At 37.8% G+C, this 17,135-nt stretch overlaps 1 protein-coding gene across 28 annotated transcripts in view; it reads right to left on the bottom strand.

Moving 5' to 3' along the window:
- Nucleotides 1-17,135, bottom strand: part of DST (dystonin) — a 397,695-nt gene that overhangs the window by 92,952 nt on the left and 287,608 nt on the right. For all 28 annotated transcript variants that reach the window (XM_073224747.1, XM_073224742.1, XM_073224734.1 and 25 more), the window contains 9 exons: nt 13,070-13,193; nt 9,949-10,157; nt 9,014-9,331; nt 8,657-8,823; nt 6,926-7,082; nt 5,909-6,035; nt 3,444-3,506; nt 2,634-2,875; nt 1,617-1,746 (listed from right to left, as the gene is read on the bottom strand). In XM_073224747.1, coding sequence (XP_073080848.1) covers nt 1,617-1,746; nt 2,634-2,875; nt 3,444-3,506; nt 5,909-6,035; nt 6,926-7,082; nt 8,657-8,823; nt 9,014-9,331; nt 9,949-10,157; nt 13,070-13,193 — 1,537 coding nt within the window. The remainder of the gene's footprint in view (nt 1-1,616; nt 1,747-2,633; nt 2,876-3,443; nt 3,507-5,908; nt 6,036-6,925; nt 7,083-8,656; nt 8,824-9,013; nt 9,332-9,948; nt 10,158-13,069; nt 13,194-17,135) is intronic.

Raw genomic sequence — 17,135 nt, 5'->3', positions numbered from 1 at the left:
CCAAGATGATAAAATCTGAAGATCTCTGCTTGACATTCAAGGCCTTCCACAAACTGACCTTGTCTACTGACCTTAGGGAGCCTGCACTCTGAGATGAGACCCCTAAGCTAGACCTGCTGATGAGCCTATTATCATGCAAACAGGCATTGCTCTCATAAGCCCCATCCGTACCTGCCAGGCTCTACTTATGCACATATTCCAGGTCTACCTTCTTTCAGAATCCCCCTGGATTGTACGCTCTGCTAAGAAGCCCTTCCTGCTCACCCCACCCTCAAGACAGCCTGCTTGCTACCTGAACCCAAGAGCCATTGATTAGCCCTTGAACACATCAATTACTCAACAGACAGTCACTGATGGGTGTGATTAGTTGATCTGAAAGATTTTTTTCACCTAGCATAATACATTAAAGGGCTGCTTTTAACAGAACCCAACCCCTGAAACATTATCTAAGGACATCATTTCAATATGGCATGTTCTAGTCAAACACAATCTGACAACAAAATCCTGCAATTAAAACAATAAACTGAGAGGTAGTTATTTCAAAATTTTACCAGGAAGCATTTTGAAATACACATTCCTCACTCCCACCCACATTCTAAAATGTCTTGATAACTTTTCCAAATAATTCTGATGTCCCAGGTGAGAGCCACTGATTTAGGAATAAATTAATTACAATGCAACAAGTCACTATGGTTGGATTAAATATACCTTTGAATATTAAGTACCCATAGGATAACCTTTTTTAAACTAAAACAACTTACAGATTTATAAATTTATCACAACATATCTGACTCTAAAGGAAGACCAATATTCAATTAAATGTAATGGAACAACCGAAAGTAAAGTAATTCTTATAATAATCATAATAAACACACAGCACTTACTATGTGCCAGGTGCTATTTGTCTGAGCTTTATGCACATTAACTCACTAAATTCTGCAAACAACACTATAAAGTGGGGAAAAATTAGTATTGCTGTCTTACACTGTTTTCCGTATCAGTGTAATAATGAAAAGGCATGATAAGATAATAGGGCTTTTGAAAAAGATTCTGTACTTATGAGGAACAGTTTATACAGGGGCAGGACCAACATGGGAGGGTAACTCTGCATAAAAAATCAAAAATACCAGACTTCTGTGGAGCAGTACTTTTTTATACTGGTTGGGGAAAAGAAGAGTATAAAGTAGGGGCTAAAGAAGTCCCAGAAGGAACTCTATGAAAGAGAAGGGAGCCTTATACCATTTCCCGACAAATAAATGAAAAAGAATATTTAAACTAAAATAAGGATAAAAAACTAGAAGCACCAAAAACCTAGTAAAAAAATAATAATAATGAAAACAGGTCACTCAGTACACTGCATTTTATTAACTAGTATCTACCATCTTCATAGAAATAAAGGTAAGTACTATGTTTAGCAAGAAAGCCCGCAGGATATGCTGGGCTCAGCACAATATCATCTGAAATGACATCTTTAAGGATGCAAAAACAGATTCTGAAACATCAAAGCAGATCCAAAAATAAGTGAGGCTATTGGATAAATGTTTTCTGATAAAGATAATGATAAAACAGTGACTGAGCTTCTGTTCGTGGACTCTGGTGTAAGGAATAGAACATACCTATTTCTGTCAGCATCTGTTTCCACTTGGGGACTTCAGGAGTATGTGGGTTCTCCTCCAGCAGTTCTGTCAACTTGTCTTTCAACTCCTGTACTTTGTTTACATTTTGCTTCAGTTCTGCCTCAAATGACTAACAAGGGCAAAAAATAATAAAGTAACTTACACTGACATAGGTCAACATCAAAAATCAAAAACACAATCAAGATGGAGTATTTCCTTCTCTAACATGACCATAAGAGGAAAAAAATCCACTCATAAATGCTGAAAAGTGGGTGAGGACTTGGGTTCAGCAGAAAGATTTTCCTTTCCTCTTCTTAACTACTTTTCAACTACCTGAAGAAGGAATCCAAGAGGAACACTAGAGCTCTGGAGAAAAGGACTCTCATCCCTATTACCTAGGAAGAGTTTCACACTGTTCTCAAACAAACCCCACTGAAAAAGAAGGGGAGAGGACATCCAGGTGACTGTAATTAAGAAGAAAAATCAGACTTGATAAATGCTGCCACGTTTGAGATTCAACAACTAGTGACTGAGCGCTTTCTGGATAACACACTACCGACTTCCGTGTAAGTTAGTAATTTGTAGACATTTTTGCCACCATTGCCACAATGTAAAAACCATGTTCCCAGTCTTGACAGGTGTCGAAAGAAATACTGTTTATTAAAGAAAGAAAAGTATGAACTACACTATTTTATACTGGACACAACAAATCCCTAATACACTTCACCCTTAAATAAATCTTCGCCCATAGCTGACTGGTTAAAATCCCAGACTTAAACTGATTTAATGGTGGCAAAGCTGCTTCCATCCAGCAGTTCACTCATCTTTATGTCTGTGCGTAAACACAGCCAACTACTATCATCAACCCCTACCGAAAGGTGCATAAACAGAATTGGCAAACGATCTGCTGAAGGCTGGAAGAGCGAGAAATCACAGCAGGGGTCCTGCCCCTGGGGCTCAGCTATAGACTCATCTGTTCTCTTCCCGATCTTCAGGAAATGTGCCCGCAGAATATACCTTATTCTGCTCAACTTGAGTCCTCACTGCCTGAGCGTCTGTAGGTGCAGGTGCCTGATCCAGCTGTGCTGCAGTTTTGTTCATCTTCTGTAACCACTGCATCATTGTACTCGATTCTTCCTGAGCCGTCTGCAGTTTGGAGAGCTTAGCATTCAATTCAGCTATTTTGTCCTTAAGTAAGAGACCAAGATCTTCATAACCGTGGCTTATGTCAGTCATATCTTTTTTAATGGATGTTAATCCTAAAAGTAAGAAAAAAAAAATCACACTGACACATTTTCGTGGTGTTTAGAGTTCCAGAAATAAAAGTTGTTTCATATGATACTCCCTCCTGTTCTGTCAATATTAAGCCCAATGTGAGATAAAGCCATAGAATTTTTAAAACTAAAAGGTTAGAGCATTGTATAATGTTACTTAATGATGAATAATTTAGAAACATTGCATAATACAATGTGAAATGAATTAGACTTCTTAAATGGAATAAAAAGCCAAAATCAAAAGATATTACTTTTTAATTTCCCAGGAAACTCAATAGCTCAAATAATGTTATCCCAAGTGACAAAATATCTCAAATTAACCAAAAGAAGGAAACATACCAGATTTCACTAATTTCAGATGAATGAAATTGCATGGTATGTTACATAAATAGGATTTTATGGAGAACATAACTATGATATTAAATAATACTACTTTCATTCAAGTTTGAAATTTCAATATAGTTACTGTCCACCTCCAAGATTTTCTCTCAAGGAAACAAAACAAAAAAACCAAAGTGACTTTAATCAATAAGCACTTAAAGTTACTAATCACCTTTATTTGCCAAAATATCCTGAGAGTCTGTGGCTGTTCCTTCACCATTTAATATTACTCCACCTGCAAAAATATTAATAGTGAAGTAGTCATAGATTTCCACAGCATTTCTATATAATAGATGACATTAAATCAAACCCCATAAACTGTTATCATTTTAAAATGTTATTACTATTGGAAAATATACTGATTTACTGATTCAATTTCTAAATCAAAACAGGTCCAAATGTAAAGATCAAGCTATAACCTCTCTTCCATATAAAATTCATTCTTAGGGTAACACGATTGCCTGAAATCCTAGAGTTTCAGTAAGTTTAGATTGTATATATTAATCATAGAGTTTGATCAAAATTCATTTAATATTAATTTATAAAACAATTTTGTGATAAAGTTGCTTTATTAATAGTTATTTTAATGATAAAGTCCCTCAAGCTCTAGCAGTTAGCAAAAGGAAGGGAGTGGGGGTGGTGAGTAGAGAGAGGGAGAAGGGGATTAAGGGGTGTCACGATTAGCACACCTAACTAGGGAGGGGGAGGGGGCATGGGGAAGACAGTAGAGCACAGAGAAGACAAGTAGTGACTCTGTAGCATCTTACTACACTGATGGACAGTGACTGAAATGGGGTGTATGGGGGGATTTGATATTATGGGTGAATGTAGTTACACAATGTTGCTCATGTGAAACCTTCATAAGATTGTGTATCAATGATACATTAACAGAAAAAATAAAAGAATAAACAAACAAACAAACAAATAAATAAAGTCTCTCTAGCTCAAAAGTCATGACGTAAAGGTGTTGCACAAAGCCGAAGTGACCAACAAACAAAAGACTGTCTGCCTTACTTTAGGAACTGAAAACTGCTGTAGTTATAAAGTTTTATCATGGGTTTAATGAGAGCAGAATGATGTACAAGAACATGAAAGAGGTTAAGAGTAAAAAAAAAAAACAAAAAACAAAACCCTATTGCTAAACCCACATTACATCCACAGAAAGAGAGGAGAGCTCAGTGGTTAGGATGCCCATGCTTTGGTATATGACTCACCTGAATTTAAACCCCAGCTTCACTAATTACTAGCTGGATCACTGGATAAATTAATCACCACCCCACCAAATGATGTGGATAATAATACCTAACTTTAACATAGGTATTAAAGACAGCTAACCTACTGCCTAGCATTAGGAATTATTCAGTGAGTAGTAATCATTATTTCTCTTTAATTATATAAACATCTAGCACTGGTACCTTTTTCATAATCAGAATAAAATCAATTAGATTTTCTCATGCTAGTGAGTACTGGCTACCTATCTGAAACACAGATATTTCTCCAAACTATCCAGACAAGAATAAGTCTAAGACAATAACATTTTGAATCTTAATCTAAGGTTTTTACCTTTAAAAAAAAATCACACATGACATTTCAGATGGAAGTGAAAATATCCTGTAGATGCTCAAGATGAATTTCTACCATGCCTGGTAGTTATCAAGAGAGCAGGAAAAAAATAGTTTATGTATTGCAAATAGAAATGGATGTGAAGAACTAAATACGTAAAAGAATTCTTTTTCTTAAAAAAAGGGAACAACATTTCAGGAAATCTGATTAGGAGAGAAAAAAGAGATCATCACACCATATATGAGTGCTCCCTGAAATGGGATTAGCAGAGCAGAATAAATGGCTGGTTGAGAGGGAACCAGCTGGAACATCGGCCTCACAATATGGACAGCTGGGCACTGGGCAGAACAGATAAACCACCGAGAATACTCCGAAACTCTCAAAATGAAGATATGAGATCGCCTTCATCTATTCCTGGAGTTTAAAAATTCTGGTATTGACAACAACATGAATATGTTTTAAACTTAAGCCTCTATCTACAACTTAATTTTAGAATCACTATTTATACATGACTCCCCTTCTGTAATGAAGCATGCCTCAGCCATGATTATGATTTAGATATGCTAACACACTACATAATTGTTTTCTTTGGGAATAGTATACAGAATAAAGTAGACAGGAATAAAAAAAAAAGAGAGGTCCACTCCACAGAAAAGAACCTGTTTTCTTCCCTGACCTCTTTTTTCTTGTGAGATCAGACTCATTTTTTATTTACTCCTTTTATGTCAAATATTCCATTTGACATATTTAAGGGGACAAACAAATTGGAATCTAACCCTGTCTCTTCCCTAACATAGTGCTCCTTATTCTTACTTATTAATTTGGCTACATTTTACTTGTAGTCTTTAATAAAATGAAACAGAAGAAGGATGTGAAATTTGACTAGAAGAGATACTTTCCCATGCCAGCTTTAGGTGTGTTTATAGGTACCATCTTTCTTGTGTCTTTCCCTTTGTGCTTCTGAGGTTACTATCTGTGTTAATTTAAAAAGATACACAAATCAAATAAATATTTATCAAATAAATATACCATGAACAATTCTTACGGTGTTTGTCACGAACGTAAACTACATACCTGATTTAACTGCTGCTATGGCCTTTGAAGGGGTAGTCACCGCACTTATTAGGTTACATAGTGAGATCCCACTGTTGTTTACTTTCTGAATCTCTGGCGTTTTTAAACTCCACTCTTCTTGTAATTTCTTGAGATATAAGAACACATTATCTTTCAGTCTTCATGACATTTTCAATGTTACACACTGTAATTCAGTTGCTAGAACATATCTTCAAGCAATGATGGTTGTGGGTCCTGATGTGTGAGGGAATGGATAGAAGAAAAAGGCACCATCCCTGGGTGTCCTGCAGCCCAGGTGACTGTTAGCTCTGTTAACAGCAGGCTACACCCATCCTGCCTTCTGCTCCTCACCATAGTGGAAGACAGGCGATTCCTAGCTTCCATGGGTTCCTAACTAACTATCAACTGTATGTCTGAAAAACTGTACAAGGTTACAGCTAAGTTACAGGAAGAAATGTACTAGAAACAATTAAAAAAAAGGGAATTCAGAATTCCACTTAATAGTGAGTGTGATCATCAAAATTTCAATGAATTTTTAAAAACACCTATCTCCACACATCTGGAGTGAAAAAATTGCCATAACTGGTCATAGGTGTGTGTCAGATGACAAAAAACTTATTTACACTAGAGACTCAAATAACATCCATCTTCAAATACTGGTGTACCCAAGCTGGACTAAGATGCTGAGAATAGAAGGGAAGGATCGTTCACTCACCATTATGTGAAATGGTATAAAAAATAACTGAAACTAAATAGAGATTTGGTTGGGAAGGAAATTTGGATCCTATAACAACAGGAAGTTTGTGTCCTTCCTCAAAAGGATCAGTTAATATCATGTCATTATTTCCAAATATCATGACAAAATATAGAGTACTGACCGATATATATGAAATACACTGTACATACATGTGGATCTAACTTATGTGATATTAGATCAAAGGAAACCATTCTTAGTCTTTTAACCTCTCATTGTTGACACAAGCAAATGAGAAACTAGTATTAGACACAATCAGGTACCTTAGCTTCTCCCAAAGATTTTCCTAAGTCCTCTGCACCAAAGGAAGGCTGAACAATGGGAACTCGTTCTGTGGTTTCTTTTATCCATGACTTGAATGACTTAACAAGCACTTGGAAAGCATCCATCTGTTTTTGACAAGAAGACACAGCTTCTTTTCTAAGTAACAACAACAAAAAAGAACGCTGAAGAATTTAAGCCACAGAAAGGAGATACTCAAAGACTAATTATTAATAAATAATTATTCCCATATCAGGCTCAATATTAAGAAACATCTTCCCCCATGCACACTCGAACCCTTTGATGTAAGAGGAAAGGTTTCATTGGTGGTAAATAAAATCAGCTAAATAGCTACACCTCTATCCCTCAGGCAGTCAACAGACAAAGATAAGGAACAGTCAAAATATCTGTAACCCATATGCAATGGCACTCCAAAATGCTATATAAACTCTAAGGCTATGTAAACAGTTTTAACATGATTTAGATTCAGTGAGCTTTGATCTGTCCACTTTACACGGTGCTTAGTGCCAGCAGGAACGGAACCAGAAGGGAAACGTATAAACCACCGACCTGAGAAAACACCCCGCCACCTAGTGGTTCTAACGCTGCACTACAGTCACTTCCGTGGAGGCGTAAAGGGGTGCTCGAGAGTATAAACTTAAGTCTCCAAATACGAGGTGAGACCTAATGACTGAAGAATTTTAATGGATGCCTTCCCACAAACACTAAGAAAGCTCCAAGATCAACTCCATGGATCTTTCTGTCCACTCAGCACCATGAAAGGCGGGCACATGGGCAGCTGTGAGGACAGTTACGTTTGGTACATGGATGGCATGTGGATGGCATGTGAGCTGTGCAAGGGTCTGGAGTACTGGCACATGAGCGTCTACTGCATCTGGATTAACTTCTGATGAATACTTGCTTTAAAATTGCACCCACTTGAAAGAAGAAACAACCTAAATATTTCTTCGGTGTGCTGTGAATGTTCATGACAAGATGGAATATACTGCTCTGGGAGTCGGACAGACAGCACTCAGAAGTTTTAGGTAGAGAGTTCTGAACAAATACAGCAGAGCTGAAAAAGAAATAACTATTTTCTATCTTTCTGGAGTCTTCTGTATGAACTTTAGCAAAACCAGATGTATATTCTAAACCAACATGAGATCAGAAATATAGAGGTTCAGTCACAAGGCTCATCTCTGTACAGCTTTGGTAGCTCAACTCAGGTTCATTTCTTGCTTCTTTATTTTGTTTGTTCATGGAGTCATGTCTTATCTACAATTCTAAAAAGTAAACTACTTTTTTAAAAAAAGGTCATCAAGAACTATATTGAAAATGCACATATCTTCTGAATTGAGCCCAGAAAGCAATGAATCACGAGCTATTTTTCAAGGTTATTTCTGCTTCGGCAAATAAAAATCTGGTCTTTGCTAAAGCTTCAGAGGCTAAAGCAAATTTAGACTATTTTTAGTAATATGCTACCCACCACCATTTTTCTTACATAATGCTTTCTAGTTTTATATAAGGAGTACTGCCTTTCACTCCTAAATATTTTAAAAGAAGTGCACTTACTTTCAATAGCAAAGAAAAATTACCAAAAGCACTTATAAAGTAGCCCTATGCTTGTCTTCAAGCTTTCAAAATTGTTTCCACTATCAACATAAGTAAATAACAAGAATTCATTCTAATTAGTACCAAATAGAATAAAATCCAGTTTCTTAAGCGGTGCTTACTTTTCTTTGATAGTATCCTCCATTTCCTTGAATTTCTTCGACAAATTATTTGTTTTTTCAAAAACGAGAGCCTTATCACCTGGCAAGCCATGGTTGGAAATCTCCTTCAAGAGACTATGCAAAACTTCAAGATCTTTTTTGTGTTCTGAGAGTTCAAAGGCTGATTCCTACAAAGCATTTAGATATTTAATCAGTATAAGATGTTGCTAGATCTTCAAATGGCATTCCCCTTGAAGGATTACTAATCCATCAGCAATTAAAATGATGACTGCTAATTATAATTCTGCTAATAAATGTATTAGCGTGTCTTCACTGTTGATACACTTTATCAACCTTGTGATTACAAGGAAGACATACCTGCATATACTGAGACAATTCAGTAACATCTTTTCCTGGCACATCTGCCTCAGTAAGAGCCTGAGTTTTTGTTTCTAAAAATGTTTGGAGCTTTTCTGAGAGGTTCTCAAAGAGTTCAACTTTAGTTTTTAGGTCCTCCATTTTGGCGAGTTTTTCTTTGTGTTTATGACTTGCTTCTGAAAAACGAACAGACAAGTCCTTCATTCTGGCCTGCAATGAAGATGCCGTGGACGGATCTGTCGTTTCCATAAATTTCTTCACTTTCTCGTTCATAGCATTTATACTGCTCTGATGCCCTGCAATATCCTGTTCCAGCATCTGAAATGAACCAGAGATTGCACATGTCTTACAATGATGTTTACAAATAACGTCACAGAGTCTTTAAAAATTACTATTCATAACAATATAAGCTTGAATAATCTGTGATTAAGGGAGGTTAATGGTTGATACTGACTGACAAGTCTGATCTGTCTCTGGAGGAATACCATCCCCAATCTCTTCCAGAGCGAGTGGAGAACAGCTGGTGAGTTGCCTAAGCAAGGCAGGAGGCGGCTGCTACTCAACAGCCTGGTCTCGTGGAGCCTAGGGATTATGCATGGTCCTAATTTTTAAAAGGCTAGACAACAAGATTGATCTGATTAACCTTATGTGCAGCTGGCTGAAGTAATGATAAGCAAGATAGGACTCAATGTATGTGTGAGTCCTCTACAATTAATAGTATTCATGAAACTGTGCACAAAACTCCACACTCCTGCACTGAAACGTTGTTTTACACATTTAACTTTGTGCATGCACTACTTTCTTTCCATGGTTAGGTTCAAGAAACACCTTTTTTTCTATATCCTTAACCTGATCTACACATCCATGAAGCTTATTAAACTGTTTTTTCCCCCCTCTAAAAGTAGGACTCTTTTTCTTTTTAAAATGTCACTTACAATGTGTTTACTGATCACATCCTGAAGAGCAGCAGAACTTAAGGGCACTTGACCTGTTTCTCTCATAGAGCTCTCCACGCTTCCCATCCAGTCCAGCATTTCGTCCAGGCCATCCTGCACACTCAGTGAGCGGGTCAGGGTTATCTGGAGTTTCTCATTTCGGTCAATGACAGACCTGGACACTTCGTCATATCTCCCAACAATGTCATCTGGCCCAAAAAGATCAGGAAATGTTAACCACAAAATTATTTCTGGCCTATTCTTTTTCAAAAATACACTAAGGTGAATCACAAAATTTCCACCCCCGTACTGGAAAAAGAAAAAAGTTTAAATGATAAATGTGTAATGCATATTTAGAGCACTACCTAAAACCTTTAAAAAGAAAGAAAAGATCCCAGAGTAAAATAGAAAACTGAAATATTTTTTTAAATAGGTAATACAGATGATCTGCATTTGAAAAGTGATTTTTGGATGCATAAACACTTGAATTTGCCTCCAGAAATGAAAGTTGTTCAAACAGCCAATTATGAATAAATATTGATAGTCAAGATGACATTTAAATTAGCCATACTTGATAGCTATATGGGAAAAAGAAAAAGGTGACAGTCATATACAGCTATTCTCAAGAAATAATACACAATTAGATAAAGATTCATCAAGAATGAACCTGTATATATAAGAATTCTCTCTCTCCCTCTCCCTCATGCACCCACTCCTTGTCTCTCAATCACATACATGTAAGAATTAAGCTTCTCTCATCCTTCACACCCTAAGCAGAGTCCTCAATGCACAGAAACTAGCAGATACAAACATATTGAGAAAACAGTGAAAATTTACTTAAAATAAAGAAAGTGGAGATTATGTTTCTAAAATATACATAAATAGAATTTACTTTAGAAGTTTAATAGAACACAAAAGGGAAAACAAACAAGGTTAACAGATTGATGTATCTCAGTTGAGATTAACTTTACTTTTAATTCTAAAGACTTAAGATGATGAGAAAAAAGCCCTTTCTGGCCTAGTTTTCACTTGGATATAAAGCTCTACATCTTAACACCCTACATTCTATACCGCAGACCAATGAGAAATTTAAAGAACAATGGTTTTTAATGTATTCATCTCTCTATATAAAACAATTTGTTTTTAATCAATTTACTGTTAATTATCCAATAATTTGAAAAGTACTTTACTCCTTTCTGAATGCTTTAGGATAATACATTGTAGAATACTTCAGTAGAAAACAAAGGAAAACAAAACCTGAAACATCTCTCTAAAAATGAGATATCTGACATGCTTAGTGTTTGGCCCATGGAACATAATCTATAATATCTAACACTAGATCACGAGAAAACAGTTTGACACATTGTCACTAAATTAAGATTTTAAGTTTGGATGATTTAAAGAGATCATCTTGCTCAGGTCACAAAACACAATGAAGCCCTGAGAATGCTGATGGAGTATGAGGACTCTATTTAATATGCACCAAGATGCTATTGGCCAAGAAAACAAGCAGTGGGTTCAAGTATGAGCCCTAATCTGAGAGATGCTCTGAACTGCAGGTCACAAGTGGCAGCTCTGTGCATCAACAGGGTGGCATCGAGTGTGTGCTGGGCCATGCTATGGGACTTGCCCAGCAAAATCAGCTATTTTCATAAAATTAAAACTTTTGAGTTTTACTGTTCAATTTTGTATTTAATTGTGATAAAATATTGTCACTGAGGTAAATTCTTGATTTTGTAAGAAAAAAACTGTTTTAGATAAAGGCAGAAATCAAAATCTACAGTGTGAATGTTATTTTTTCAAGGGATTCAGAGGTCAGACAGATCTTAGAGAAGCTCCTCTATATCTCACATATATTTTCACACATTTCTAGAAATGTATGCCAGATAAATGTTTTGAAACCTTAAAATAATGCAACATAAGGATTTTAAGCATATAAAAAGGAAACTATGAACACTTAACAATGGCAAAAAGTGTCAAAATGCCTCTGTAAATTACAGAAATAATACAGTCTTTCTCCCTCAAATCCCTATGCCTAAGTCCTTAGAGCAGTCGTGCTGACACATGATGTCAGTCTGTACCCTGGGACACACGAACAAAATGTTAGAACTTCCATTCATATTTTATCTTATACCTTAAAATTTTATATGTTTTGCTTTATGATAATATTATAATAATATGTATGTATAATTTATAAGCACACACACTTATATGAGGGTACATGCTGAAAATTATTTGACAGGGGTGCCTGATCAAAAAAGTTTGGAATGTCTGTAAGAGTGAAAAAACAGTTTCCCTTCTAAGAGCGGTTTTAGAAGAGCCAAGTTTCATCTTTTTCTTCATCTAAAATTTCTACTCAGATTTTAATTTGTGCTCTTGTGGGGGGTGAAATGTGTCTAATCACCTGCTCTGCCAAGTTTTTTATTTCACACATATGTAATAACCTCAAACCACCATTAAATATTATGAAAAGCAGCAAAGTCAAAACAAAAAATACGCTAAGACAGTAAGCATTTAGTGGTACTCCCCTGTGCGTTTAGCACAAACTACATTCTGTGAGTAGGTGCAAAGAACATGCAATAGCTCTTCTCTCAAGAAATGCCCTACTCAGACGGGAAGGCACAAATGTGCCATTGTAACTGCCAATGTCCCTGAAGAACTGGGGTAACTGGAGCCCCAAGAGACCACTCAAAGACTTCTGGAAAATCAAGAAGGAACACTGTTTGAAAGCCAGTCTCTTGACCTCTTAAACCCATGCTCTGGCTTCCGATAACGACAGATCCCTTCTGGCCACAGGCTGAGAGTCTAGCTCTGCCTAATCCCATCAGCCAAGAGAATTTCAAATTCAATTTTCTGACGTGAATATTATGTGAAAAATTTTGGTTACATATTCTAAATTAAAATTTAAATATACTCTTTTCAAAACGACACAGCCCCCACTCCTGAGATTCTAAAATATCTGTCAAAAAAGGCAAGCCTTTCCCAGACTGAGAAGCACCATTTCTCAGGGCAACAACTTAAGTTACACAATATACACTGACGAGTGTTGTCTCCGTCTCTGTTGAGTTACCTTCATTTAGAATTGACCTGCGAGACGGGAAACAAGGGAATGGGCGCTTACCCAGTGTTTTCTGGATATCATTCTTGGCTGGAAGTAAAGATCCCTTGGCATCTAAAAGCACTTCGGCCGTTTTTTTCAGTTTTTCTACAGCAACCTGCTGACTTGAAATCTGTCCTTGCAGAGCCTGGACGATTGAATACTTTGATTAGACTCAGTACAAGTAAATAATATATTTCGAATATAAAAAATTTATTTGCAGTAAGATAAACTGGACAGAGTAAACTTTCCATCATTATAAACTTACTCTAGTGTTCTTAGAATAATAAATATATATGAATAAATACACAGGGGCATTAGCAGAAACCTAAGTCTGTCAAGATTAATACATACTCAGTCTTGAAATGAACCCTTGAGCATATGTTCATAATTGCCTTGATTCCTGATCTTGCAACCCTCTACCCCTAGCCTGAGTTCCCCCTCAATCTCCACTTGCAGGCTTCATTCAATACCCTCACTACCACCAGAAAACAAACAAATAAAAACCAAAACAACAAAAAACCTTTGGGACCATTTCTGACTCCAGGGAAGGAAATATTAAGGATTTTCATTTCAGTAGATCCTGACCCAATACTGACTCATATTTATTTCTGTTTATTCAACAAAAGTTACTTACTGTTTAACAAATTTAAAAAATCTTGCTATGTTTTGTGACAATATAAAAATCCAACAGATACGAGCTTACCCACAGGGAACTTAGAGTCTAGGGCTGGAAGTGCATGTGCCACAGGTGAGTAAGAAAAAGCGCCGGGAAGTTGAGAGGAGTTAACTGGGGACAGCAACGAGGGCCCCCTGGATGGTGGTGGCATTGAGGTGGGTCCTGAAGAAAATGTGGATTGGGGCACATGGCAGTGGAGAGGGAGACATTTCCCTGCTGAGCCGAAGGAGTAAAGACAGGGGTAGGACAGCACAGGAGAACGGGAGGGTCCCGTCCAGTCTGAGAACGTGTGTGGGTGAATAAACAGTAATAGGACTGGAAAGGCCCCACATGTCAGGTTCAGGAGTTTCTATTTTATCCTGTATCAATCAGGAGTCACACAAGGCTTTGGAGTAAGGGGTTGACATGTTCAGAGCTGTTAAGCTGGTAGCACTGTGTGGGGTAAATTCAATGGGGAAGAAATGAAGCAGAGATACCAGCGATGGGCACCTTCAGCAGCAAGAAAGTAGGGAGGACCCGTCTGGGCCGGGAAAGTAGGGTTGGTTATGGAATCAGAAGAATCCATGGGAACTGACAGCTGGTTATCTAAAGCTGAGCCATCCAATTTGGCAGCCATTAACTACACGGGGCTTTTGAAATTTAAATTAATTCAAATAAAACACAATTAAAAATGAAATTATTCAGTTGTTCTAGCCACATGTTAAGTGCTGAGTAACCAGGTATTACTAGTGCTTATCATGTTGGACAGAACAGATTCTAAAACATTTCCATCATCACAGAATGTTCTACTGGACAGCAGGTCTGAGAGCGCAGGAAAGACGAGAGGAGATGAGAAGCACCCAAGTCCGTAAGCCTATGCCATGACTGCAATACATATGCAAAAGTGGGAGCAAATTTAGGAGCAGAGGAAAGTCTGTCTGGGAATTCATGATTTCCAAGTGTTCTCAGGACCCTCATACAGAGAGAAAGACCAAAGCTGGAAACAGCAAAGACTCTGAACACAGGCTGGAACTGGACATACAGCAGTGGACGTCAAGCTCCACTGGTGAGACAGCTGGTGAGGACGCAGAGCGACACCAGAGGGGAGGCAGTAAGCAGCGTGGGAGTACTTGCATTTAGGTGATGGGGAGAGGACAGAGACAGAACGAAGGTAAGAGATGGGCGTGGGCCCAGAATACTGTCCCCAAAGTATGCAGGAAGAGAGGAAGTGGAGAAGCTTAACAGTGTCACTTGCTATGTAAAGGATAATGTGACCTTGACTTTGCTGACTAGAGGCCCCTGCATTTCTCTGAGTTGAGCAGATGCAGTTCAACAGTAAGAATGAGAAGAGAAGCAGGGGCAGGGATCACAGATGAGTCTCCAGAGCCGCCCTCTCTCTGTCCGGCGGGCTGACTGGCCGCACGGCACTATGCTTGGCTTTGATTTCCCTCGAGGGACTGGAGCTCCATTCCTAGTCTTGCATTTGGGTTTCACACTCCAGTTCCTGTATGTCCACCTGTACATAAGCTCATCCCTGGCCGTGGAAAAAGGTGTCCAGCTGCCTCTTGAACCACCTCACCTCCAAACTCCAGATTCAGCTGAACCTGAATGTATGTATCATTTCCTTCCCCACACCTATACCTCCTCCTGAGACTGCACCTTGTTACCCTGAACTCTCCTCCTGAACTCTCTCAGGCCTCCTTTCTACTTACAAATTAACCTGATTAATATTTGTCTAAAACTGGACCTCTGTTCTGTTTTTTCTGGATCACTGCAGGATAATCTCTCACTCTATTGAGAAAGTATCCTAACTGTGCTCCTTGTTTCCAATCTCTTGCCTGATAAAGTTTCTCAGTGCCTTTTATCTAAAGTACATATCTGAGTATATCACTCCCATCTTTAAAATCTTTCAAGAGCTTTCCCCTGCTTTTATATTAAAGGCAAAAACTTGAACATGTTACAAAAGGTCCAGTGAAATTTATTCCATATTCCTATCCTCAATCTCATCTCTCTCCATCTCCTTTCAGAAACTTCAGCAACACAGCTGCTAGAAGCTATTTGCTCACATTAGACCCAACAGCTTAACATCTCTACACACCAAACTTCTCATGCAACCTGCCCGTCATCCTGACCCTGCTCTCACTCCCCCATTAATGTTCAGCTGGGAAGCCTTCCTAACTTTCTCCTCACCCCACAGAAGCTTCCATGAATACCTTGTGGATATTATTGGATTTGTCTTGTCTGTCAAACCGTAACCTCTTGGAAAACTAGAATTCATCCCACTCAGCTTTCTGTCATGATTACCTAGCACAGTGCCTGGCATGTATTAGGCCCTGACAGAAGTTTCTGGAATAAATGAGTGAATGAAAAAGTAAGTAAATCACGATATCAGGTATAAGATCTAAAAACACCTCTTCTCTTTCGCCTTCATTTCAAACTAAAGCAAATGCCTAACACCAATGGCAGAAAGTTCCTCAACCAATTTTCATACCCAAGAAATTGTGCTGACAAGCAGGCAGCGTGTATATGTGAAAAGGCCTATCAAACTATGGCCAAGCTGGGATCTGTGATTTGATCCCAGCAGGGATCCCAAGAGGCCAAAGAATGTGTCTGTTTAGGAAATTCTCCCAGAGGCTGAGGTACAGAAAGTTTCAGAAATTCCTCAAGACAGGAAATTTACCTAGAACCAGACTGAAAGATAAGCCACAGGGACAACTTATTCACACTACATGGTTTTTTAGGAGATGAAATAAGGTTAAGGGCATCTCCAAAAATGTATTTTTTGAGAATCTGAGTTTCCCCAAAGTCAGAGGCAGGGTTTTAGCATCTTTGGGTCATCACAAAACTTAAGAATAGGCCTAGCACATAAATGTCTACTAAATGAATAAATATATGTAAAAATTACCATGCTACTACAAAAACACCCAATACCAAAGCCCTATCTACCATCTTAAAACTTAGTAATGGATTACAAAACAAATATCTCTTCCTCACCTCTTCTCTTTGAAACATCTGTGAAGGAAACATCTGTGACTGGGAATATCACAAGATTATGACTCTGATCTCCTTGCACCAGAAAAGGGCAAAGTTTGTAAGCCTAGAAGGTGGACACTGTCAGCCATCATGACCTAGCCCCAGGTCTCTAGACTGGCTGCAAAATCCTATCTCTTTCTGTACTGCAAAGGTAGCTAAAATCTTGTTTTGTCTACCGATTCCCGTGGAAACAGAGCTCAAGAGTGTCACTATAGCTTAGTGGTATCCGACTGTTGACAACACAGATAAGTTTTCAGAATAATAATACTAACAGCAATGTGCTCTTAGAAGTATTTCACATGAACCAACTGGGACCCCCAAAATTACATTTATTATACAATAGAATATAAGTTAGCAGACAGAATTGATTTTTTAATAGCCTTATGTATCTGTATTATT

Source organism: Manis javanica, chromosome 16 (genome assembly GCF_040802235.1).
Source record: "Manis javanica isolate MJ-LG chromosome 16, MJ_LKY, whole genome shotgun sequence".
Lineage (NCBI taxonomy): Eukaryota > Metazoa > Chordata > Mammalia > Pholidota > Manidae > Manis > Manis javanica.
Note: the sequence above shows the minus strand (reverse complement) of the source record. Positions and strands in the feature narration are given on the sequence as shown.